This window comes from Cyprinodon tularosa, unplaced genomic scaffold (assembly GCF_016077235.1).
Source record: "Cyprinodon tularosa strain WSP-4 unplaced genomic scaffold, ASM1607723v1 ctg137, whole genome shotgun sequence".
Lineage (NCBI taxonomy): Eukaryota > Metazoa > Chordata > Actinopteri > Cyprinodontiformes > Cyprinodontidae > Cyprinodon > Cyprinodon tularosa.
The window spans coordinates 666197-693019 of record NW_024038189.1 but is presented as its reverse complement, the minus strand read 5'-3'; the positions used below and the strand labels follow the sequence as shown (position 1 = coordinate 693019).

Below are 26823 nucleotides of genomic sequence, written 5' to 3'. Positions count from 1 at the left end.
CCCAAACATACAGACCAGCTATAAATGCACACACATAAAAGATTGTTGAATTTCAGATTGTTTTCAGACAAAGATTATATAGAAATGTGTGCAGAAAATTTAAATAAAAAAAAGCGAACATAAAGCTAATATCCTGAAAAGCAGCGCTGTTCTTGCAGACAGGACTTGAAGTCTTCCTCTAAATATCCAGGTTGGGGAAAGATAATGGAAGACAAAAACTCGAAAAAGCTGAAATACTGGCAGCATTCAGACTGAAGTTTCATAACCAGCCCTGACCAGAATTGTTATTCTGATGTGCATAGGTTTGAAATAGCACTGCCTGTTCTTCAAACACACACAAACTCAGACTCGGACTGCTTTAGCCTGTTATCACATTATGGGGAAAACTAGTTCACTGCTTGAACGGTTGTGGATCAATGTATGCTATTTAGGTTAAATCACCTGGCACCATATCAAGTATAAAAAAACGTTGAACAGGTAGGACCTGTGCATCATCTCAGGGGTTCCTTTTCATTTTGATTCTGTCTTCCATCACATCGTTTTTGTGCAAGTTTACCAGAAGATTATGAATATATTAAATAACTAGAATTGGAAGTTATAGTAAATAGGTCATTCAATTCAATTCAGTTTATTTATACGGCACCAATTCACAACAAATTTCATATCAAGGCACTTTACAGAGACAATTCAATCAGATCATACAGTCAATTTGATTCAAAGTTTTATATCTAAGGAAAATCAGCTGATTGCATCGACTCATTGACACGAAGGCAATGCCTCACACCGAGCATGCTTGTAGCGATAGTGGAGAGGAAAAACTCCCTTTTCCTAATATTTTAGGAATTATATTTTAGGAATATTTTTCCCATGTCAGAGGATGAAAGAGAGCACACACATTTAGTCACAGTGAGAGAAACAGGACTACACTGGACAATGGGGCAAGCTTCAACATGTCTCAGGCACTGCTTTAAGGTTGCAGTATAGAGTGCATACCCTGCATGTAGTGCTTTTGCTCTTCTGTATGGGAGTTGTGGCGTAGTAGTTAGAGCATTGTGTTTGGGTCCCTGAGGTTCTGAGTTCAACTCCCACAGATTGACACTCTGGCTCCCTGAGCAAGACTGTTAACCCCAGGCGGTGCACAGTGGCAACCCACTGCTCCCCAAGGGTAGGGGTTAAATGCAGAGGTGAATTTCTAGTGTGAGATCAAAACATTTCAATTACTAACAGACATAAAAAGAAAAGGTGTTGATGGCAGCGGCACAGCTGAAATTTTATCCAGGATGGTGTCACAGTCAAACAGGAACAGACCAGATGAAGCTACTATGATGAGAAAAAACAAAGAGAGCATAAAGTTAGAGATTTAACTAATACTGCAAAATGGGAGAATAGAAATAGAATGATGAAAAGGGGTCCTCAATCAGTCTAAGCCTAAAGTAGCATAAACAGAGATAGTTCAGAATAAACTGAGCCACTCTATAAGCTTTATCAAAAAGAAACATTTTAAGCCATGCTTAAAAGTAGAAAGGGTGTCTGCCTCATGGACCACATCTAGTAAGTGGGTTCAACTGGAGGGGAGCCTGATAACTGTAAGATTTTCCTCCCATTATCCTGGTTTATCTGAACACGGTCATAAAGAAGTACCAGGATCCATTAACTAGTTACACATGACCACCACAAAAAACTAAAATGCATGACTGCCATTATTCTTTTCCAGATTTACCGTACTGCTTTATCAAGACATTCAAGTCAAAACTCTGTAATCAAATTAAACTTTAGTGTTAAACAAGCTAATTTGCTAAGTGAAAAATGAAATGCTATAATCCAAATATCACCTGACTGCATTATATCTAGAGGTGAGTATTGGCATGAGTGTTGCGATTCGATACATGTCGCGATACTTGGGTCACGATACGATATCACGATGTTGCAGTATCACTAAATATTGCCATATTTTCCCCAGTTATCAAAATTAAATGATGAGATAAAACAGCAAGTGCTGTATATTTTCATCAGAAAATATTGATTAGGTATTATCCATGTTGTTTGGGGTTTTCTTCCACTGTGACTGCCTCAAATACAGATTTGGTGCTGCACGCACAGTTAAAGGGCTCCACAGCGCTTTCTGCCAGAGTGGTGGTGCAGAGGTAGCCCATTTTCCCATCAATGTTTTATGTAACCATTTTTTTTTAATCGATACTAAGAAGTGAAAGATCGATATTATATTGGGCAGCCGAATATCACGATATATCGCCAAAACGATTGTTTCCCACACCCCTAATTATATCTGTGCTTAACTTGCCACTTATAGGGGAAAACCAGTGGGAGTTTAATAATGATCTGCAGAACATCAAATGTTCTTTACAGGTACAGAGAGCCTGGATCATCCAGCTGATAGCTGGCATGGTGGACCGGTGTGACAGATCAACTGGGGAGGAGATCAACTGGTTAGAATCTATGCGCACCGCAGATGTTACTGAAGCTTAGGTGGCTGTGTTGATGCCTGGCGAAAAAATATTCCTAACGTAACAAAACTGTTCGCCAAAAAAAAATCAACCGACATATCTAATGAATTAATTTCTGTTTTGCTTTGTTTTTTCAGATTAGAACGATGTGGTAAAGAAATTGTATCCTCGGCAAAGCAGATAGTGCAGAGAATCCCACACAGAGAACAGCGTCGTTCACAAGTGTAAAGAAAAAATACAAATAAAAGTCTGTCTCACACTGGAGTGTCATTTCTCCTGTTGAACGATAAGCTATAAATGAAAACCTGTAGCTTGGACGATAAAGTCCGCCCACTTCATAAATTCCTGAACGTAAAAATAAATCCATTAATGAGGCCTGTCATTCAGAAGGCACGTGTGTAAGCAGCACATTTTAAAGAAAAACTGACTGCAAACGGAACAATTGGGCTTCTCATCCTTCCAACTATTCCCACTTTATTTTTTGAATATTGACAAAAAGTTATTTTCTTAGATTCAATGCTCTCATATTTCCTTTATTCTCCTGCCTGGACACAAATACAAGTCTCTACTACGGTGTTGTTGTTTTTTTTGTGGATCCCAAAACTTTGTCCCGTATGATGAACTGTATCAGGTCAAACACCTTTATTTTTATTGCTATTGTGTTCAGTCTGTTCATAATATCCAGTTATGAGACCATAACGAACTGGTTTTACTGCCCCATATGTAAAAAGGGGGTAAAATGTATTTACTTAGGCGCATTGCAGCTAATAGAATCTGAATCACATACCTGTTGATGCGAAAACTTTACTCTTTCAGTTTTCACAGTAGAATTTAAATCCCAGAGTTAGCAGCTACCGCTATGGTGTGGGTATGAGTCGCCGTGACTGTTTTATGTTTTATCTTGTAGAAAAATGCAGATATTCTTAAACGAAGAACTAGATTAATTTGTGACGGGGTCCACAGCACAGCTGTTTGGAGAGATTAGTTGGCTGCGTGGTTGCCCGATCAAAATGCCGCAAATGTAAACAAACGGGTCAGAATAAAGGTTATAATTTATCCTGGCCTAATATCTATCCAACACACGTCTGTTGTCTGTGGATAATGTGAAATATTATGAGTCATTTAAGTTTGGGGATCAAATAAATGCATCGTGAGGATCTGAAAGCGTCAGAATCTGCAGAGTGTCACAGATTAACTTGTGATCCAGCGGGATCTGGAGGAATATGGGCTGTAAAACACTCCATCTCCTGGGATGTTGTTTGGATGTTATTATCTTATCCTCAATTAGGGTTGTAGCAGGCTACTTTAAATGTTTAACTGTTATTGTTGATTAGTTTTCTTACCGCAATTACGAACCCGTCATGATGTGTGACCATGTTCACGCAGTCAGCTGTCATGTTATTCCCTTCTATTGTTTTGATGACGCCACATTATTAGGTTTGCATGCAGAACAACTTTAAATCATTCGCGTTTTTCAAGTTACTGGCAATAGAGTATTGCTTTGTCTACTTTTTACTATTGGTCTAAATTGTTTGCTCCACTGGTACAATTAGAATGACAAAAAGCACAAAACGTTGATTGCGAGGAAATGTTTGTCATTTCAGAGTTAGGAGATAATATTGTCTTGCCCATCTGTGGAAAATCTGTTAAAATAAAAGAAGGGCATAACAGTATCTGTGGGATCGAACCCGCGACCGACGTTGTATTAATGTACAAAGCGTCTGTTTACCTGCTGAGCTATTGATACGTGCACTGTATATGACCCCACCTGCGTTAATGAACCTGTTGCGTGTGTCTGCTTTGCCTGTTGAAGAGCTGGTCTAGATCAACTGGTGACAGTTAATGTTTCAGAGTCCGCTGATCGCTTAAAACATGTTTGAATTCCAGAATATCAGATATTACTATTTTTTTCCTTCTTTACTCTTAGAACAGAATGGGGCCTCCCCGTTAAGAGATAGTTAGACAGCAGGTTATGCTATACTATTAAAAGAAAAAATAATAACCAGATCTTTTTTTTCGATCAGATATCTACCGTAAAATATCCCTGTTTTATTTATTCATTGTTTGGCAGCAGTTAGCCTGGAGGCTCTGCTGCTTCTTTTAATGCTTTAGTTCAGCAGGTTCTGCATTTGTTCGCCCCGATGCCCAAAATATCACATATATTCACACAATATATAAACTGAATTCAGAGATTTCACTCTTCTCCGCAGCAGTTATGTTATTTTGCTTTGTTCCTGCAACACATCTTAAACTTTAAAGACATTTATAACTCCTCTGGGAACGAGTTTGGCTGTAAGTAATTAGTTTCCCTCCATATAAACAGTCTGCGCTTTTCAGAAAAAAAGAGGAAATTTTTATTTTCGTTCGTTTTAATTTACAAGACATACAGGACGACAAAAAAATGGGAAAAAAATACACCGTTAGTTGTTCCCATTGATCTTTTATTGCACTGGCTGTTTTTCCTTCTGATACAGCTTTCTGTGGTTTTTCTACTCGGTTCTTTCTCTCATCGCTGAGGCTCTGAAACAAACAGATAAACAACAGCAGGACAAGTTCCTCAAATCTCTGTGTGCGGGTTTGGAGAAAACCCTAAAACATGCTATATGCTTTCTTAATGCAATTAAATACCTTTGTGATGGTGACTTCTTAAAATCTCAACGTATTTCGTATCGATCAGATAACAAAATAATTTGTAGTTCTTGGAGTCTACACGCAGTTTACTTCCTGTTTGAGGCGAGGGGTCCTGAATAGCCCCGCCCACAGACACATCTGCAAAAATCAGCGGTTTTCCAGCTGCCGTCACCAGTTGATCTCCTCCCCAGTTGATCTGTCACACCGGCTTTAAACGCCTGTTCCATCATCAGAAATTTAACGATTTGTAGTTGCATAATCCCAGATATGGCTGCCAGATTTTAAGCTTGTGGACCCTTGTGTTCCCCATGGGCGTCCATTACGACATCGTTCTGCTCAGTACTCCGATTATTTTCACAGCATGAAAAAAATATCCTCCGAAAAGATATCGTTTATAATTATTCTTTTCATTCACTACTTTTAAGTACTGTTGAATGTAATAACCATCTTGAACAAGGGCGTAGGTTTGACTTCAACTTTGGTAGGGACATTGTTGGTCTGATGTCATTAGTCTTATGCAAAAATATGCAGTTTTTTTTTTTTTTTTTTTTTTTTTTTTTTTATGCTCGACGTGAAAATGGAATACCAAAAATACCAAAATTGTGCTAAAAAAAAAAAAAAAAAAAGCCATTTAGCATTTTAGATAAAAAAAAAATCTTTTTGTCTTGTCAATATTCTCCATCCAGAACTCCTCTACTGCTGCATTGTAAATTATAAACATGTTATTTACATCTAATTTTTAGTAGGGACATGTAAGTTGGTCCAAAATTTTGGTAGGGACATGTCCCTATGCAAACCTATGCCCATGATCTTGAATGCAAGACTCTGTGACCATGCTGTTGCACCAACTCTGACTTGTAATTCCAACATTCAGAAGCATCCCAGATGAAATTTACAATTGGGACAGTGGAAATTCTAATGAAAAATTTGCACCTGAACAGATATTTCCAAAAATGACAGGGCATTTTGGTAATGAAGGACATTGTGATAAACAATGCAGTCATTTTGATTTTACACAGCTACAGTCTTTTAAAAAAAAATAAATAAAAAAAAAGGAGGAAATTGTGTTTTATGGTGTCTTTAATTGAACACGTTGCACACAGTGGATATGAGTTATTCAAAAAAGGGGGGAAAAAATCTAAATACATAGAAACTAGCTTATTGATTGATTACATCTTTCCACTCTCCTGAGGCTCGATATAGCCATCTGGGGGCAGCAGAGAGCTGAAACGCAGCAGAGGCAGGTCCACAGGGCGGCAGCGCTCCTTCACTGGGGCCCGCACCTCTTTGCCTCCTCTTATAGGTGGGGGTGGAGGTGGCAGGTCACTGTCATTGGGAGTAGAGTAGTTGTCATCAGGAGGGAGATGATTGTTGTTTGGGTCGGGTGAGGAGACACTGCTGGGGCAGCGGATTATGAAACCTCCCCGGTGGTGACGGCGATAGAGCGCGCCCGCCACAGCCAGCAGTGCCAGGAGGAGGAAGCCGAGCAGGAAGAACAGAACGTAGATCCCTATAGTCTCAGAAGACAGGTCTGAACTGCAGCCTGCAGGGGATTAAGAAGTAGCAGCTGACATTCGGCAACATTTATGCACTTTTAGCTACTATAACAGAACTGTTAAGGCTAGACTGATGAGATTTAGGCTTTTTTTTATTACACTTTCATGACCTGTTTCAGAACCATTCAACAGATCTGCAACTATGATGTAAACTGCAAAGTAGTATATTGGATTATGATTTTTTTCCAAAAAGTTTCAGAGTTTTAGCTTTTTCACCTTAAAGATTCATGCCAGCATTCACCATTCTCCTGACGTTCTTAATCTGAGGAAACTAGCTTGAAATTGCTGATCTTGGAGCAATCTTAATAGCAATATACAGGCATGTAGGAGACCCTTTGATGCAAAACCAAAAGACTTTCCTTGGTGAGAACTGCAATCAATAAAATGGTTTTAAGTCTTTCCAGTGACTGATTCAGAATGCTCTTCTTAGCATTCTAGATCCAATCCACATCTCCAAAAACAAAAAAAGAAACAGCTCTATGGTTGCAATTTTTTAAAACTTTGAACGCGACCAAAAAGTCAGTCAGAGTTACCGTACCTGCAGCCTGTTCCTCCATGCACGTAGTTCCTCCTGATCCCAGACGGGACTCATCCTGAAAGCCTGGCCTGCAGTGGCAGGAATATGTGCCAAAGTGGTTCACACAGTCGGCGTTAACGTCACACAGAACCAGCTGGGTCCCACATTCATTCACATCTGAAAGAAACACAGCTGGCTAATGATTACACAAAATATACAAACCTTTCCCAATGTCATCCTGAACAAGGGCAGGGGAATTAAGGATGTTGTAGATCGTTTTTTTTGGCGGGCCAATGGCGGCCCTTCTGGTTAGGGCATCGTGTTTGGAATTCAGAAGTTCTGAGTTAGACTCCTGGTCCTAATACTCATCATAAAGCAGTAGTATAATAACTTGACTCCACCAGATGGATTTGCTCCGCATATCCATCTGGAAACCTTCCGTTGAAGTAATTTTGGGAAGGGGCGAAAATACTGGTTAGCTGATTGGCCTATGTTGGTGATAGACGGGCCAAATAAACCAATCAGATCAACGAAGCATATGACGTACTAACAGCCAGGCTACTCTTGCCGAAACCAGTCGGGAGAAGAGCAAAAACATCTTTTTCCTCTGAGAAAAGCCTCCAGAGCAGTGTTTTGCTCTTCTTTCAGTGAAGAAATACTCTGTAATTCCGATAAAACTTGCTCGATAGCCACGCTAACGCTAGTTTCATCGGCTGAAGCCGCCATGTTCTTTAGACTGAACTGTCGCGCTTCTCGTTGCGTCACACCTCAACCCGCCTCAAAGCCAACGCTGATTGGATGTTCGTTTGGTGAACGGTTTTCAAATTTTCTTTAATGGAGAGTCTCCAGACTGATCTGCGAGTGAAACCTTGAAAGCTCGCGAGATCAGGATGGTCTCACGAGGCTACTAGTATAAGGTTTTCAGTATTTGTTCTTAAAGGAATAGTACACCCAAAACATGATTAGCCTTCATTTTCTACTCACCCCCATGCTGAACAAATCTCTGGAGTACTTTTTTGATATCTCAAATGCATCTGGAGATCTGGGAGGCTTCTTGCTGTCTGCTGACATTCAAATAATGGAGGTCTATGGCGCCCGAGACAGAAAGGTCCATAAAAGTCCACAAAAAACGTGTCAATATTCCTCCATACTGCTCGTCCAATGTATTCCAAGTGTCCTGAGTGGGTAGCATCCAGAATTTACTCGAAACGAAGTCATTTAGAACGTTTTAGAGCCTAAACAGTAGTGTATAGGATTTCCTAATAGCGCCCCCATGCGCGCTCACGATTCTACGGAAGCCGGCAGACCAAACCGGATGAAAGTGCGCATTCAGCGTCTGCTCTGCTGATAATGCAAGCGTAGAAGAAGAAATGTGCCGTTTACCTGTGCAAAGAAAGAAACAACGAAAGAAAAATGTCTGAGGACTTCAGTGTTGAGGAAGAGCATGAGTTCTTTGCCGAGCTGAATGCGCTGGTTTGGTCTGCCGGCTTCCGTAGGATCGTGAGCACGCATGGGGGCGCTTTCAGGAAATCCTATACACTACTGTTTAGGCTCTAAAACGTTCTAAATGACTTTGTTTCGAGTAAATTCTGGATGCTACCCACTCAGGACACTTGGAATACATTGGACGAGCAGTATGGAGGAATATTGACACGTTTTTTGTGGACTTTTCTGTCTCGGGCGCCATAGACCTCCATTATTTGAATGTCAGCAGACAGCAAGAAGCCTCCCAGATCTCCAGATGCATTTGAGATATCAAAAAAGTACTCCAGAGTTTTGTTCAGCATGGGGGTGAGTAGAAAATGAAGGCTAATCATGTTTTGGGTGTACTATTCCTTTAAGCATTTTGTAGAAGTTAGAATAACTTGAGTAAAGTGCAATTTTTAAAACTGGAGCATAAAAGTAAAACCAATGCAGGTAAACTTTTTTAACAGTGTTTAACAGGATTTATACTATTATTCGAGTGATAAACAATACTTTTTACACCCCTGCTCATACTACAATAATGCCCATGTCCAACTTTACAGTGGTGTTATCTGGTAGACTAGACCTTCAGCTCCAATTCAGTAGCTCACAGAACCTAGTCTGAGCTGCACATTACCATCAAAACATGGTATCATTTTATCTAAAGCAGGCCACAGAGATTCAATGACACCCGGAGTAGTACCTGCTGTGGACACAGACATGATGACAGCGTTTCTGTGACCGACTCTGAGGCTGACGCCTGTGGCGAGGAGGCCCTGCATGGCCGAGTGGACGGCCCTGTGGATCTGCACCCCTCCAGGCCCATGTCCGATCTGCAGCCAGAGGATATAGAGGGCTCCTGCATTCAGCCTGCACACAAAACCACCACGAAGCAGATCATTAAGGGTTTTTCTAACCCATTCATTTCACCTGATTTTGGATCCCATTGTCTCCAAAAATATAAAACTTTACCAAATGGGGCAAAAATACTCTGATATCTACATACAGTTCAAAATCAAACGTTTGGACACACCAACTCATTCAAAGAGTATTTTCTTGATGATGAAAATTGATGATTGACACCAAAGGACTCAAAACTATGAATTAACACATGAGGAATAATATAGTTAAAACAGTGTGAAACTGAAATTATGTCTTATATTCTAGGTTCTTCAGAGTAGCCACCTTTTGCTCTGATTATTGCTTCGCAGACTCTTGATGAGCTTCTAGAGGTCGTCACCTGAAATGCTCTTCCAACAGCCTTGAAGGAGTTCCCAGAGATGCTTAGCACTTGTTGGCCATTTTGCCTTCACTCTGCGGTGCAGCTCACCTCAAACCGATTGGCTTCAGGTCCTGTGATTGAGGAGGCCAGGTCATCTGGTCAAACAGTCCTTAAACAGCCTGAAGGTGTTTTTGGGGTCATTGTCCTGTTGAAAGATAAACGATGATCCAACTAAACGCGAACCGGATGGAATAGCATGCCGTTGAATGATGCTGTGGTAGCCATGTTGGTTCAGTATGCTTTCAATTTTGAATAAATCCCCAACAGTGTCACCGGCAAAGCAACCCCACACCTCCTACTCCATGCTTCATGGTGGATGTAGAGTCCATCTGTTCACCTTTTCTGCGTCGCACAAAGACAATGGCTGGAACCAAATATCTCAAATTTGGACTCTGACAAAAGCACAGATTTCCACTGGTCAAATGTCCATTCCTTGTGTTCTTTAGCCCAAGCAAGTCTCTTCTGCTTGTTGTCTGCTAGTCCTGATTCACCTAGTCTCCTCTTAAAAGTTGTTCTAGAGATGTGTCTGCTGCTAGAACTTTGTGTGGCATTGACCTGCTCTCTAATCTGAGCTGCTGTTAACCTGCCATTTCTGAGGCTGGTGACTTAGATTAACTTATCGTCCGCAGCAGCAGTGATTCTTGGTCTTCCTTTCCTGGGGCAGTCCTCATGTGAGCCAGTTTCTTTGAAAGTGTCCCCGACTGCAGTCTCAAAAACCATCAAGAGCTACAAAGTTTTGCACTGACTGATCATTTCTTAAAGCTATGGTGGCCACTCGTTTTTCTTTGTGTAAGTGTATATAATAGTCTATTTTATTGCATGCCTTATACCCACAGTGTTTTAGATATTTTTATTTACCTATTCCATATTATATGTTTCATGTTGCACGATTGTACCATAAAAATTCCTAGTTTGTGAACTCCTTCACCAACAATGGCAATAAACCTGATTCTGATTTACTTAGCTGCTTTTTTCTTAAAGGAATAGTACACCCAAAACATGATTAGCCTTCATTTTCTACTCACCCCCATGCTGAACAACACTCTGGAGTACTTTTTTGATATCTCAAATGCATCTGGAGATCTGGGAGGCTTCTTGCTGTCTGCTGACATTCAAATAATGGAGGTCTATGGCGCCCGAGGCAGAAAGGTCCATAAAAGTCCACAAAAAACGTGTCAATATTCCTCCATACTGCTCATCCAATGTATTCCAAGTGTCCTGAGTGGGTAGCGTCCATAATTTACTCGAAACGAAGTCATTTAGAATGTTTTAGAGCATAAACAGTAGTGTATAGGATTTCCTAAAAGCGCGTTCAGGAGTCTACGGAAGCCGGCAGACCAAACCAGCGCATTCAGCTCGGCAAAGAACTCATGCTCTTCCTCAACACTGAAGTCCTCAGACATTTTTCTTTCGTTGTTTCTTTCTTTGCACAGGTAAACAGCACATTTCTTCTTCTACGCTTGCATTATCGGCAGAGCAGATGCTGAATGCGCACTTTCATCTGGTTTGGTCTGCCGGCTTCCGTAGACTCGTGAACGCGCTTTTAGGAAATCCTATACACTACTGTTTATGCTCTAAAAACATTCTAAATGACTTTGTTTCGAGTAAATTATGGACGCTACCCACTCAGGACACGGAATACATTGGACGAGCAGTATGGAGGAATATTGACACGTTTTTTGTGGACTTTTATGGACCTTTCTGCCTCGGGCGCCATAGACCTCCATTATTTGAATGTCAGCAGACAGCAAGAAGCCTCCCAGATCTCCAGATGCATTTGAGATATCAAAAAAGTACTCCAGAGTGTTGTTCAGCATGGGGGTGAGTAGAAAATGAAGGCTAATCATGTTTTGGGTGTACTATTCCTTTAATATAAAAATAAAAATTCTAAAAATATGACTATCAGCTGTGTACCATCTGACTTCTGCATGCACAACTGATGGTCCTAACGCCATTTATAAGGCAAGAAATCCCACTTCTTTATCTTATTGTGTTGTGACTGTCACTATGTGTAAAGCTGCTGCTACACTACAATTTCCCAGCTTGGGATAAATAAAGTAAATCTATTCTACTTATTAAACCTGAAAGGGGACACCTGTGCAGCGAAAAACCATTTTAGGTGACGACCTCTTGAAGCTCATCAAGAGAATACCAAGAGTGTGCGAAGCAGTAACCAAAGCAAAAGGTGGCTACTCTAAAGAACCTAGAATATAAGACATTTTCAGTCGTTTCACATTAAATTCCACATGTGTTAATTCATAATTCTACAATTTTCAATATCATAATAAAGAAGACTTTGTAATATACAGTACAGACCAAAAGTTTGGAAACACCTTCTCATTCAAACACCTTTTCTTAAAAGGCTGTTTTAAACCAAACCTTTTTATTCTTTTTGAAGAGAGGGACGGTTTTGTTTGAAGAGCTTCCAGCTGTTGGCTGATCTACAGAGATACAAACATTATGAGAGGCCTTTAGAAATCTGTGAGGTCCTGTTTATCATGTTTGGATCATTCAGTTTTCCCTTTTTTTAAAACCAGCATACCAAAGTCTTGACTGACAGCAGCAGCAGCCGAGCCAGGTTGTCCCAGGATTCCTCCACATCGTGACTGAAATTCACCTCCACAGCCACTTCAAACAGGTGATCTGCAAAGAGACCCATAACACTGCAACGGCTGTCAAACTACCCCAAAAAGTGTCTGAGAAGTCAGGTTTATACAACACATAAAAACTGTAATAAAATCCTATTTAAATAAAACAATTCTGACTTAAAATATTCAAAGACGACCAAAATATTTTTATTAAAGTATTAACTGTCCACTGTACTCACCACCAGGCAGATGGGGACTCTCAGACTGATTTTTCATGTTCACTGAGACACAGACGGAAACAGACTTTCAGATTAAAGAACTAAACAGTCAGTTTGTGGTGCAGGAGTTTAAACCATTCAAGCCAACTTTAACTTAAGAATCATTTTAGAAAAAGGAAAACTGACCAAAATAATTAACAACCAAACAAAAGTGAAAATGTAAAAGTATTTAAAAATATGTAACACCACCCCCATATCATCAACTTTTGCCAATATTGCAGCTTTGAGTTTTGACCAATACCACCATCGACCAGCTGGATATTAGCACAAATCCTTCCTACTTTCATTATTAATTTTTGAGTGTGGAATGCTTCCCTTCATTGCCTTCCTGTTAAGCCCTCCTCATATAAAGCCTTAAATGGCCAAGCTCCATCTGATATCAGAGATCTGATTGTTCCTTATGTTCCTAACAGAGCACTTCGCTGTCAGTCTGCAGGTTTACTAGTGGTTCCTAGAATTTCTAAAAGTAGAATGGGAGGCAGATCTTTTAGTCATCAGGCTCCTCTCCTGCAACTTTCCTTTTTGATAAAGCTTCTAGTTAGAGTGGCTCAGGTTATCCTGAGCTATCTCTATAGTTATGCTGCTATAGGCTTAGACTGCTGGAGGACATAGGGACCCCTTTTTCATCATTCTCTCTCTATTCTTCCGCTTTGTAGAATCTATTAGTTCAATCTCTAACGTTCTGCTCTCTCTGCTTTTTCTCATAGTAGCTTCATCTGGTCTGTTCCTGTTTGGCTGTGACTCCATCCTGGAGAGAAATATCAGCTGTGCTGCTGCCGTCAAAAACTTCGTTTAAAGATGATGGGGCGTGGCCTGTTTTTCAGTGTAGTCCTGTTTTTCCTGACTGTATGTGCTCCCTTTCATCCTCGGAGATGGGAGCTGACTCGGAGCTCGTCTGCGAAGCTGTGCGTTTCCTGGACAGACTGCCTGAGGAGATGGTTGACAGCTGCCTTTTGTATCTCTTTTTTCCTGCACGTGTGCTTCTGTCTCCTTGAACCCGAGTCAGCCCGAGATTTTCCTTTCTTCTGTTGCTACAAGCATGCTTGGTGTGAGGGATTGCCTTTGAGTCAATTAATCTGCTGATTTTCCTTAGAAAAGTTTGAACCATCTGACTGTACACCGCAAAAAATTGAAATCTACATAAGTCATTTTTTCTTGCAATACGTACATTTTTTTCTTCAATTGAGGTAATTGACACTTTGCCAGTAGAACAAGACAATTTACATTTAAAATAAGAAAACAATTGCATTGTCTTATTTCAAGTGCATATTATCTAATTATCTTATTTTAAGACTAAAAATACTAATTCCATTGGCAAATTATCCCATTTACTTACTCAAATTAATGGTAAATACACTTAATTTAAGGCATATTTTCTCATTTTTAGATGGTTTTTGCAGTGTATGATCTAAATTAATTGTCTCTGTTGAGTGCTTCGAGATGAAATGCGTTCTGAATTGTCGCTATGTAAATAAACTTAATTGAATAAGGTAGGGTTGAATAAGTGAAAAATAAAGAGAATATCCGACTCAACCATTAAACCATGGGTTACAGAAACTTCAAACTGAATCAGTGTTTTTCTATTAGAATGCTGATATTGTGAGAGTTCAGATGTAAACCCTTCAGCAGACTTAGTTGTTCAGCAGCATTGAACCGAGCGTTTTCCTGAAGCTTTCCTTGACTCACATTTCCTATTCTGACCAAGTCACGATCAGAGGGTTAATTGACAGGCTGAGCTGATAACATGCATATCCGGTGAGCTTCTGAGTTCCTCCACTACACCTGAGTGAAGTTGCCCCCCCCACCTTCTTCAAATCAGACAAAATTAGTGTCAAATGTTTGTGCAGCAAAAATTTTCGTTTGTGCCGCTCTTGTTTTAAAGATATAAAGAAATATTTCTAGAGGTCATCAAAGGTCAACCATTCCCCCCACCTTCTTTAAATCAGACAAAATAGGTGTCAATTAACTCAGCTCCGTTTGTGCAGCAAAAATTTTCGTTTGTGCTGCTATCGTTTTAAAGATAAAGAAATATTTCTAGGTGTGAGACTTGAGTGAAGTTGGCCCCCCCACCTTCTTCAAATCAGACAAGATTAGTGTCAAACTTTTGTGCTACGTTTGTGCTAGTTTGGATTTGAAGATATTAATAAAAATGTAAAGGTCAAAAGGTCAACCAGCCCCCGCACCTTCTTCAAATTAGACAAAATTGGTGTCAAACGTTTGTGCAGCAACAATTTTCGTTTGTGCCGCTCTTGTTTTAAAGATATAAAGAAATATTTCTAGAGGTCATCAAAGGTCAACCAGCCCCCCCAACTTCTTTAAATCAGACAAAATAGGTGTCAATTAACTCAGCTCCGTTTGTGCAGCAAAAATTTTCGTTTGTGCTGCTTTGATTTGAAGATTTGAAGAAAGAGGGGGGCCTGGTTGACCTTTGATGACCTCTAGAAATATTTCTTTAAAACGATAGCAGCACAAACCAAAATTGTTGCTGCACAAACCAGCACAAACGTAGCACAAACGTTTGACACTAATTTTGTCTGATTTGAAGAAGGTGGGGGGCCCAACTTCACTCAGGTCTCCACCACAGGGACGCGTTTACATTTTCACCAAGCTCACTGTGACAAGATCTCTGTAGTGAGAGGAAATATTACCAATAACCTCAAAGAACCACATCTGCAAGCATTGAGGACATAGTTCTACTTACGGTTCCCCATGTCTTCAGATTGGGGTTCCATCATATCAGTTCCATCAGAGGAAGATGGCTGCTGGTCTGAGACGCGACTGATATGCTCTGCAACCTGCTCCGGACCACCACCAGCAATTAGACCCTCATCTGTGGCTACATCCTCCACCAGGTTTCCTACTTTTGAAGTTGGAGGGCTGTTGTTGGATATGAACTCGTGTTGCTGCTGAGGCGGTGGGGTTGCAGAAAGAACGACAGGGTCAGGCTGACCGGAGTGGCTGTGAGCAGCACCTCTTCCTGATCTGACTGTTCTTGGGATGGACGTCGGCGCCGTGGGGGCAGCCATGAACTGGTAAACATGGGTGTAGTTCTTCTGGAGATGGATATAGGATTTTATTACAGATTTTAAAATTTCTACTACAAGTGGAAATATTAACTATATGCTGCAACATTTAAAAGAGAAAATTCGCAGCCATTTTTTCTAAATTCTAAGAAATCAGAGCTGCTGTAAACAGTTCTGGACCAGGGACAGGGGCGGAGCTAAAGAGGGGGGAACAGATCGCCCTAAAATCTGATTTCCCCTGAAAAACCAATGATCCACATGTCACAGCACCAGATAACTACCTTATACTACTGTGCTTTGCAAATGTGGGAAGATTTTGGGATAGGAATGAAGAAAACAAAGCAAAAAAAAAAAAAAACAGAAAAAAAAAAATCAAATATAAGATACAGCAAATATTACTCAAAGCCTTAAAGGAATAGTACACCCAAAACATGATTAGCCTTCATTTTCTACTCACCCCCATGCTGAACAACACTCTGGAGTACTTTTTTGATATCTCAAATGCATCTGGAGATCTGGGAGGCTTCTTGCTGTCTGCTGACATTCAAATAATGGAGGTCTATGGCGCCCGAGGCAGAAAGGTCCATAAAAGTCCACAAAAAACGTGTCAATATTCCTCCATACTGCTCGTCCAATGTATTCCAAGTGTCCTGAGTGGGTAGCGTCCATAATTTACTCGAAACGAAGTCATTTAGAATGTTTTTAGAGCATAAACAGTAGTGTATAGGATTTCCTAAAAGCGCGTTCACGAGTCTACGGAAACCGCGGCAGCCAAACCAGATGAAAGTGCGCATTCAGCGTCTGCTCTGCCGATAATGCAAGCGTAGAAGAAGAAATGTGCTGTTTACCTGTGCAAAGAAAGAAACAACGAAAGAAAAATGTCTGAGGACTTCAGTGTTGAGGAAGAGCAGGAGTTCTTTGCCGAGCTGAATGCGCACTTTCATCTGGTTTGGTCTGCCGGCTTCCGTAGACTCGTGAACGCGCTTTCAGGAAATCCTATACACTACTGTTTATGCTCTAAAAACATTCTAAATGACTTCGTTTCGAGTAAATTATGGACGCTACCCACTCAGGACACTTGGAATACATTGGACGAGCAGTATGGAGGAATATTGACACGTTTTTTGTGGACTTTTATGGACCTTTCTGCCTCGGGCACCATAGACCTCCATTATTTGAATGTCAGCAGATAGCAAGAAGCCTCCCAGATCTCCAGATTCATTTGAGATATCAAAAAAGTACTCCAGAGTGTTGTTCAGCATGGGGGTGAGTAGAAAATGAAGGCTAATCATGTTTTGGGTGTACTATTCCTTTAAGAAAAACTAAGATTTAACCAAGTAAAATTAAGTTACTTTATAAGCAGAGGGAAAAAAAATTCTGGTCCATTTCACAAAGGAAAATAGCCTTTAGTCAAACTGTTAAATGGAAGTAACAATAAATTAGATATTAAAGTCTTAAGAATTGGAATAATATTGCTGGTTTATGTGATAAAATGGTAAACTGTTAGTAATTGTATGAAACTTAATTGTGCTCCTCCGTTTGCATCCAATTTAAAATACATTCATACATTTACATACGTCAAGTTCTTTCAACTTTATTTAAATTGTTTATAAATGACAAACTCCCATAAAAATAAATAGTGAAGCTCCAATCCCACTTTTTTTTTTTCCCTCTTTAAGATCTGTTCACCCAAATCATATCCTAAAATAGATGGAACAGTAATTCCACATTCGACAAATTACTGACTTGGAAGAGCTAAATGCAAATAAAGACACCATTTCGATTATGACTTGTTAAAGACAAAATTAGAATACATAACTTTCACACTTCATGAAACGGACCGCTTTGAGTTAATTAGAAGGAAAAAAAAGGAAACGTACTGAATGGTTTTGAAATGAAATTGTAGAAAGAAGTTTTACTTTAAGCTGGACCCCGGGGGGAGGGGTTAATATTAGACAATATAAGGCAGTTCCCCAGAAAACTCTGTTTACATGGATGGTTAATACAACTACTTATTTGTGCACATTGAGTAGGTTTTTGATAAAAAATTATTTGGCTAAAATGCAATCAGAACACTTATAACATTAAGTGTGTCTTCTCAATTCAGAGGGCCCCCTGCCTTACTTTGCCTAGGGCCCCAACTTTCCTAAATCCACCCCTGTTGGACCTTAGTGCGTGTCGTGCATCAGTGTGTCCTAGAGAGAAAACCCACCTCTGTAGCGCCGTCTCTGCTGTGGGAACCTCCAGACAGCCCCGCTGTCAGGGCCACATGCTGATCAAAATAATCATACGTCACATCAGCATCCTCCACCTCCACCTTGGGTAACGACTCAAAGTCACTGAGGTCTGTCATTCCAGGAGACCAGTCTGACTCCTTGCTTTTGTGTGCAGAGCCTTTCTGTGGGTTGTAAACCACCGGTGGTCCAAATGCCTGGTAGCGAGCATAGAAGCCCCTGTAAGGCGGGTCAGGCCAGCCGCCGATCAGTACCACCACATACAGAGTGTTGGACGAAGACGTGAATTTGGCCTCCTGCCAGCACTTCTGCAGCACCTTGTGGCCCCCTGATTGGGCACCAGGCTCATCCACATGGATCTGGTCCTGTTTCAGTTGGCAGACCTCATCAGGGGTCAAGTCCTCCAAGCGGAGATGAATCCTCTTCCCCGGATCCACCCGAATGGTCCAGTTGCACCACAGAGGAGGGTTGGAGCACAAGTAGTCTGGGGAGAAAAACTCACCGCTGTCGCTTTGCAGCAGCTGGTGGCAGCTTCGCAGGGCGAAGAAAGCGCTGCGATCCCCTTTAGGTTCATCTGATGACGAGATAAAACACATAAATCCACAGTGTCTGACCAAAATATTCCAAAAACAAGAACTTATTTTGTCCTATTTCAGCCACAAATGTACATTTCTGTGGGGCTTTACGTGGCAGCGCTACATTAGTCGGGGATTTACCATTAGGCAATACTAGGCAGTTGCCAACTTGGGGCCCCATAAAAGTCAGTTTATACGTATGGTTAATGCAACTACTCCTTATTTGTGCACATTAATCAGGTTTTTGATAAAAATTATTTTACTAAAATGCCATCAGAATGCTGATAATATTAGGTGCGTCTCAGCCCCCCCCCTTCAGTGTCCACCATATTGGATCAGTCCATTTGCTGCACATGTTCAGAAAGGTCCAAACAGACAGCAGCAAACCATTTAAAAACAATGGATGCAAAGAGGAATGTTGCCAACTTAGCGCTTTAGTCGCTATATTTAGCCACTTTTCAGACCCCTCTAGCACTTTGATTTCTAAAAAGCTCCTAACGCCAAATCTAGAGACTTTTTTCTGCTACTGCAGACTTTGGAGACAACATCTAAAAGCAGCGAACTCTGCTCTCCAGAGCAAGTAGATTCAGCTAAGTGAGCTTAGTGATTGGAAAAAATCTTTCATTCCTTTTGAGACAGCATGAAAAGCAGTGATGGGAGTAACGGCGTTGAAAGTAACGGCGTTACTAACGCCGCTACCTTTTTTTAGTAACGAGTAATCAAAATTATTACTCTTACTGTAACTATAACGCAGTTACAATTGCCGACACCCCGTTACTGCAGGTTACTCAGGTCGCACAATGAACCTTTTTTCATGATAGAACTCGTGCGCGCGTCATGAGAGAGGGGAGGATGGAGAGTGAGGAGGACTCCAGCAGCAAAACAGCGTTTTCCAGATGGAAATACTGGTGTTACGTCGAGCTGCGTTTCCCCATCAGATACAGTTTCCCCTGCATCTCTGCACAGCGCGGCGGCACGATTCACCGCGCAAGCGACAGGAAACGCGCAACAGGAACTACGGAGAGCGTGAACGATCATTAGCCTATATGGAGAAAGAGAGAAATATGGGTGGATGGATAGATATAGCTACATGTTGCAGTATCTATAACAACCCAAACACAGGATTTCAGAATTAGACATCCCCAGTTATTAATTTCATACACTCGCAAAAGTAACGCAATAGTTACTTTTACTACTAACTACTTACTTTTATTGCAGAGTAACAGTTACTTTTTGGAAGTAGTAACTAGTAACTATAATTAATTACTATTTCAAAGTAACGTGCCCAACACTGATGAAAAGTCAGCTGAGTACAAAACAGAGAGGAACACAAGAAAAGGGACAAAATGTAGAACAAATAATGTATGTCTATCTATATAATGGGTCTATTCTATGTGATGTCTTTTCAATTCAGGGGCCCCCTTACCTGCACTACCTCAGCCTGGAACAAACTATTGCTGCTGTTTTATTGCTTTTATTGTAATGTCTATACTTCATATTTATCTTATCACTGTTACCTGTCATGTCCCGCACTTTATGTCAGTCTTGTATATTCTAGAGAGTAGACGTAATTTCATTTCCCTTGCATGTCTTGTACATATGAAGAAAGTGACAATAAAAGCTGACTTGACATTTACTAAATCCACCCCTGTCCTCAGGCCATGGTAGGAAGACAGCAGTTATGGAAGAACTGCTGATCCAATTTGGTTGTGATGGGATCAAAGTTTTACTTTTTGGTCTAAATTGAAAACTTAACATGTTAAAAAACAACAATGCAAAGCACTGCGAAAATACTTTTATCTCTGGACTTTTCTTCAAGAGGAACATCAAGAGTTGATGTTGGTATGGATGAAGCTAAACTATTTAGAGTTCAAGACAAACAAAACTAGCATAGGTTCACAAGACTAAACACAACCACAGCTACAATGGAAATCATGCATTTTCCTTTAAAGTCACTGGCAAGTAGGGCTGTATAAAAAAAAAAAAAAAAAAAAAAATTGAGTGAATCAATTCTCATCTCTAACAATCAACTTTTTGTTGGAAAAATAGATTTTTTTTTAAAAAATAGCGTATATTTAAGGTAATCATTTGTTTATCAATTTGCTTTTGAATATTAATATAATACTAGTATCTATACGTTACATAACTTCAGTCACATGATTCATGAAGCAGCCACAGAAATGTTTTAAATAGAAACAATGGAACCGGTTCTGAATCTTGAGAACTGGAATCAAATTGATTCTTGAAATGAAAAATCAATACCCAGGCTAAGAGTAAACGAGAAATATTGACATACAGACGCCCTCCATCTGATTGAACTGGAGTCCATTTGAAAATTAGAACAATCCCAACTGTAGGTCTACAAGATGGGGAAGGTTGGTCTTAACCAAAATGACATCCAGCAGGCTGAATAGAAACTTTAGCTCTAATTTATTTGTAAAAAGCATCAAAGTTCAATTTCCCTCCATTTCCAAATGATGCACAAACAAAACGCCAATAAAATGCAAAATAAACACTTTTACTTTAACACAATGTTATAGAAGAACTAAGACTATATATCCAGGAAAAAGTAAAACTTCTACATTTCAGTTCAGGTGGGGAGGGATCTGTTACCATATTAAAAGCATATCCTATTTACTCAACTAAAGCTTCTGTTTAAGATACATAGCCCTTACACAAGATGGCAAGCAAAGAGTAAAAAAATAAACTAAAATCATCAGCAGCCTAGTAGTCTGCTGATGCATCTTTTAGAGGAACTGATTCAAATCAGTTTTTACACTGGAAAAAATCAAAATCTTGATCAGTCATTTTTTCTCAAATAAAGTGCCTTTGTTCTTGGTTTAAGGAGGTAAAAAAGACATTTTGCCAGTGGAACAAGACATTTGCATTTAAATTAAGAAAACATAGTTGCAATGTCTTATTTAAAGTGCATTTTATCTAACTATCTTATTTTAAGAGTAAAAATACTATTCAATTGGGGTATCATCTTATTTACCAACTCAAATTAAGGGTAAATACACTTAACATAAGACATTTTTACTTATTTCTAGATTGTTTTTCCAGTGTAGGTCATAGACTTTTAGCTAGAACAAAAATATTGTCTATGAAATTAATTTCCCATTTAATTTATAAAATCTCCTTTGAAATGTTTTCACATTTTGGAGACCAGGAGGGTTTTTTCTTTTAAATGCTTGTACATGATAGCGGTTCACTGCAGAGCTGGGGAGTGATTAGTTACATTTCACATTTTTTGGGGAAAAAAAAAAAAAAAAAAAAGTACTTTGAGTAGGTTACCTGTGCCAAACTTTTTACTTGAGTAATATTCTTGTAAAGTATCGCTACTTAAGTAAAATCTCTGACTACTGTCCTCTGAGTAATGTGAACCATTTGAAAATAAGATAATCATACAGTAGATATTAACAATGGAAGTTTGGTACAAAGTGTCATTGTAAAGGTTTGTTTTATTTATTTATCTTTTAAGTGTTATGTTTAAAAAAAGTGGTAAGTAATTTTTGTACACAAATTTGTTCTTTTATATCAATTACGTTTTTATTCCTTAGGCATTTGAGTGTCCAAAATGACAACTTGCACATAAAGTCTGATGCCAGGATAATTTCTCAACATTAAATCTCATGTTAATATCCAATGATTACTCAGTACTCAAGCAGCCTTGCTACCGAATACTTTTTTTTACTTTTGAGTAAAATTTATAGTACAATTTTGGGGAACTCTACCCACCTCTGGTCAGCTGGTGCAGTAATGAGGACAGGCTGATCAATTTTAGAGCAATTAAAGCCTTGATAGCTTTTAAACAAGACAGGAAGGATGTTTTATTTGTTTCACCAACGTTATATTTTACACAAAGTAATTCAGATATTTTAATGAGGTGAATCCTAGTTACTGAAAAAAAATGATAAAGACACCAGGATATTAAATATTTAAAACAGACAAACATAGAAAAAAGATAACACGTACAATAAATAAATGAGTGAAAATGTCACCTGAAAGTCTTGGGAGTGTATCTGTGTCCCCCTGCAGAGAACAGACTCATGTAAATACAGAGAGCTGAAGGATTAAACCCTGAAGAAGCTGAAAGTTTCTGAAACAGACCTGAACGCAACAAAGTTTTCCAAATCTCAGTAGAAACACCAGCAACGCGCTTTGGAAGATCAAGCTGCTCCTTAAAGGCATTTTACTACCAAAATCTTTACTGTTGCTCTTTTTATTCGTGCGAGAGAAAATGTGCCGAAATGAAAGATAACTTCTATGCTTCTCCGTTCTTATCCGCACAGGTGGATCTCATCAAGTAGATGATTGAAGTCGCTTCTATCTGCGCCGCTTTTGGCCACCAGCAGATGTCGCCCTAGTACCTAAAATCTAATTCAGTTGATTTTGCCTTATAGCCGCGGTTCTCAAAGTGTGTGGCGCGACCCACTGGTGGGGAATTGAGACGTGACAGGTGGGGCGCGCCAAGTTCCGGTGTGTGTGTGTGTGTGTGTGTGTGAGACTATAAATGTAGAATGTGTGAGAGCAAACTTTCCTTATAGCTGTATGTTGCCGCTTTTTAGACCAATCAAACCCACAAAGTAATCATTACTAGCCTACATGCAGTCTAATTAAAAGAACATTAGAAAAATTTCACCTGGAACTGAAGTGCCAAAATAATGATTGACGTGACGTCGGCATATTATTTGTAACGGAATAAACTTTCGCGCCCCAGTGTTGCCAACTCAGCGACTTTGTCGCTATATTTCAGACCCCTCCAGCGACTCTTTTTCAAAAAAGCGACTAGCGACAAATTAGCGACTTTTGGAGGCTCCTACGTGAAAGCACGTCTCGTTCCTTTTCTTGTCCTCCAGCGGCAGGTGCTGCCGTGGGGCGCCTCCTCCCTCCCAACCCCGTTCTCCCCCGCTATCGCAGGAGTCCCTCTCAGCGCTGCAGTAAGGGACACAGCATGTTTACCCTCAGCGTCCAGACAGCAAATAAAGCGCACATGCGCCGGGATTGACGGCGCAGGTTGATCATAAATAACTGAATTTGAAATATTTTATCTGAAATAAATAACGGCGTTCGATTCACACAGCCACATGTTCATGTTTCTGGTTTGGAGTGGAGAGGGAGTATCCACTCATCGGGCAGAGAGCTGTGTGCATTCTTCTTCCCTTTGCCACATCATATCTCTGTGAGATGGGCTTTTCAGCTGTTGCTTCACTGAAAACAAAGCATGACTTGAGAGTGGCAGTATCAAGCCTGCAACACCGTTTTGAGAAACCGCAATGCAAAACAGGCTCATTGCAGCCACTAATGCAGGGATAAATAGACCTGTATTGCCAGATGGATTTCACTTCTTTTCTTTTATTAACAGATTGCAGAGTGGCACTTTAATTTTTTCTATCTTTGAGCTTGATACAAATTTTGACACAGCTGCATTTTTATTTTCTTTATTTTTGAGCTTGCTGTTATTTGATGTAGATAGTTTGTATTTAGATTAGTGCTGTCAATCGATAAAAAATTTTTAATCGCGATTAATCGCATCAATGCCTAAGTTAACTCGCGATTAATCGCATTTTAATCGCACATTTTTTTCCTGATTGAAAATCATTTAAATACTCTCGATGACATACAAAAAAATACATACAGGCTAGGTTTGTGCCAATGTTCTTTTTTTAAAATGAGAACAGGTCACAGACACTGATTTATGCCATAGAAACATATGGCAAGAAGATGGGGAGGCATGTAGCAAAAAATAACAAATATGTAGGCAAAAAAAAGGCCCTGAAAACAGGCTGATGTAAAAGACAGTCTTTACACTTAATACAGTCTTTTGAACAAAGACAAGCATTTTACCTTACTGCTATAAAATGCAGTAGAGTTAACATTAGATGTTAATTAACCAAGATAATAATGAACAATTTTCAATCAATACATCAAAATCAATAGACCGACATCACTAGATGGAGGTAGTCTATGCTCTAGAAAGTTACTTTTCAGACTCTTAACAAAAATGAGAACACACACACACACACACATACACACACACACACACACACACACACACACACACACACAATACTGACCTGTGGCGTACACAGACAGCAAGAGTGCCGTAGCAGATTCCATTAATAACGCAATAATTTTGACAGCACTAATTTAGATACTACTTGTTACTTCAATAAAATTGGAACATTTTAAGATTGTTTCATATTTCATTAGCATTGTGTTGGGGCGATGGGGACAGGCGGGGCTTGAAAATTCCCCCTTGTCCAAAGTGGGGAATGACAGAAAAAGTTTGAGAACCACTGCCTTATAGTGTGCCCCTTTGACTTAGAATTGCGCCCCCCCACACGACCCCAAACACCAACACACACACTGCACGTATTGATGGATGAATAATGTGATAGTTTTAATCCACTATCAGCCCGCAACTGTGCTTCATAGATTCACAGGTATTCCTTAATTATCTTCAGTCAAATAAGTAAAAACACCAACAGGAAAAAAAATATATTTCCTTTTTTTTTTTTTACAGTTTTCTACGGAAGAGGATTAGGGCCACTGAAAAAATAAAAAAAAAGTTAACTGATATTTCAATTTTATTTCAGTTTCTATGGGGAAAAAGTCAGAATTCTGAGATTAAAGTCAGAATTCTGAGCAAAAAAGTCAAAATTCTGAGATTAAAGTCAGACTTCTGAGCAAAAAGTCAGAATTCTGAGATTAAAGTCAGACTTCTGATCAAAAAGTCAGAATTCTCGGATTAATGTCAGAATTCTGAGATTAAAGTCAGAATTCTGAGCAAAAAAGTCAGGATTCTAAAGAAGTCCGAATTCTGAGAAAAAAGTCAAAATTCTGAGATTAAAGTCACACTGCTGAGAAAAAAAGTCAAAATTCTGAGATTAAAGTCAGACTGCTGAGAAAAAAAGTAAAAAAAATTCTGAGAAAAATTAAAACATCTGTTACATTTTTTCAGTGGCCCTAATCCTCTTCCATATTTTTACTTCTTTTCTGCATTTATTCTTTTTATGGGGGAAAAAGTCAGAATTCTGATGGGAAAAAAAGTCAGAATTCTGAGAATAAAGTCAGAATTCTCCGATTAGAGTCAGATTTCTGAGAAAAAAAGTCAAAATTCTGAGATTAAAATCAGACTTCTGAGAAAAAATTCAGAATTCTGAAAAAGTTAGAATTCTGAGAAAAAAGTCAGAATTCTGAGCAAAAAGTCAGAATTCTCAGATTAAAGTCAGAATTCTGAGATTAAAGGCAGAATTCTGAGCAAAAAGTCAGAATTCTGACATTTAAGTCAGAATTCAGAGAAAAAAGTCAGAATTCTTTGATTAAAGTAAGACTGCTAAGAAAAAAGTCAGAATTCTGAGGAAGTCTAAATTCTGCGAAAAAGTCAGAATTCTGAGAAAAATTAAAACATCTGTTCAATTTTTTTATTTTTTTCAGTGGCCCTAATCCTCTTCCGTATTTTACTTCTTTTCTGAATTTATTCTTTTTATATATCCAGCATTAGAGGACTCTGAATAGGAGATTATCTTTGACAAGTGTAGAATTATGGCTCTGCTATGATGCTCTGCTTGATTGACAGACAGAAAATACAGAGAGATTAAAGTGAAAGGGGAATAAAAAGTTATAGGGAGAAATTACTATAGGCTAAAAAAGAATGAAGAGAACACATAAAAAAACCCTAGACGTGAAATAAAAGGAGAAAAAAAATGACATCTAGTAAATGCATATAGAACAAACAACAATATTTAATAACATTACAAATCAATATCAATATGTGCTACGGGTGTAAGTATTGACTGGAAACTCCAAGGTCAAAGTGGGACACACCTCCGAAGGTTGGCAAACCAACCTGACATTGTGGTGGTGCACAAAAAGCAGAGGAAAGCCGTTGTGGTTGCCATAGCGATACCAAGTGACTGCAACTTCAGGAAAAAGGAACATGAGGAACTAGAGAAATAGCAGGGGCTGAGAGAAGAGCTGGAGAAAACCTGGAAGGTCAAGGCATCAGTGGTACCCGAGGCCATTGGGGCCCTCGGGGCAGGGGCCCCCAAACTGGAGGCGTGGTTACAGCAGATCCCTGGAAATACATCAGACATCTCAGCCCAGCAGAGTGCAGCTCTAGTAACAGCAAAGATACTGGCAGAACCCTCAGGCTCCCATGCTTCCGGTAGAGGACCCCAGATTGGAAGAAAAGGTGGGAAGACTGCCTG

At 39.6% G+C, this 26823-nt stretch overlaps 2 protein-coding genes and 1 long non-coding RNA gene across 3 annotated transcripts; all 3 read right to left on the bottom strand.

Moving 5' to 3' along the window:
* Nucleotides 1–4792: 4792 nt before the first annotated feature.
* On the bottom strand, nucleotides 4793–5295 carry LOC119778713. Its single transcript, XR_005280111.1, has 2 exons — nucleotides 5091–5295; nucleotides 4793–4982 (listed from the first exon to the last, which is right to left on the bottom strand). It is a non-coding gene; the product is annotated as an uncharacterized LOC119778713 (long non-coding RNA).
* Nucleotides 5296–6240: 945 nt separating this feature from the next.
* LOC119778714 lies at nucleotides 6241–12348 on the bottom strand. The gene is made up of 4 exons (XM_038278063.1): nucleotides 12292–12348; nucleotides 9334–9500; nucleotides 7188–7343; nucleotides 6241–6636 (listed from the first exon to the last, which is right to left on the bottom strand). The coding sequence occupies exons 2-4, from the start codon at nucleotides 9410–9412 to the stop codon at nucleotides 6263–6265; spliced, it is 609 nt and encodes a 202-aa protein (XP_038133991.1). The 5' UTR covers nucleotides 9413–9500; nucleotides 12292–12348; the 3' UTR covers nucleotides 6241–6262.
* Nucleotides 12349–17986: 5638 nt separating this feature from the next.
* zgc:66455 (uncharacterized protein LOC393502 homolog) lies at nucleotides 17987–22894 on the bottom strand. Its single transcript, XM_038278050.1, has 3 exons — nucleotides 22721–22894; nucleotides 22612–22642; nucleotides 17987–18609 (listed from the first exon to the last, which is right to left on the bottom strand). Exons 1-3 carry the CDS (start codon nucleotides 22799–22801, stop codon nucleotides 17987–17989), a joined length of 735 nt encoding a protein of 244 aa, XP_038133978.1. The 5' UTR covers nucleotides 22802–22894.
* Between the last annotated feature and the right edge of the window lie 3929 nt (nucleotides 22895–26823).

Coding starts and splice junctions, on each gene's coding strand:
- LOC119778714 (XM_038278063.1), bottom strand. CDS start 9,412: ATGCAGGGCCTCCTCGCCACAGGCGTCAGCCTCAGAGTCGGTCACAGA. Junction 7,344..9,333: donor CATGTCTGTGTCCACAGCAG/GTACTACTCCGG, acceptor TGTTTCTTTCAG/ATGTGAATGAATGTGGGACC. Junction 6,637..7,187: donor CATGGAGGAACAGGCTGCAG/GTACGGTAACTC, acceptor AATCCCCTGCAG/GCTGCAGTTCAGACCTGTCT.
- zgc:66455 (XM_038278050.1), bottom strand. CDS start 22,801: ATGCCTTTAAGGAGCAGCTTGATCTTCCAAAGCGCGTTGCTGGTGTTT. Junction 22,643..22,720: donor GAAAACTTTGTTGCGTTCAG/GTCTGTTTCAGA, acceptor TGTTCTCTGCAG/GGGGACACAGATACACTCCC. Junction 18,610..22,611: donor TACACTCCCAAGACTTTCAG/GTGACATTTTCA, acceptor TCTCGTCATCAG/ATGAACCTAAAGGGGATCGC.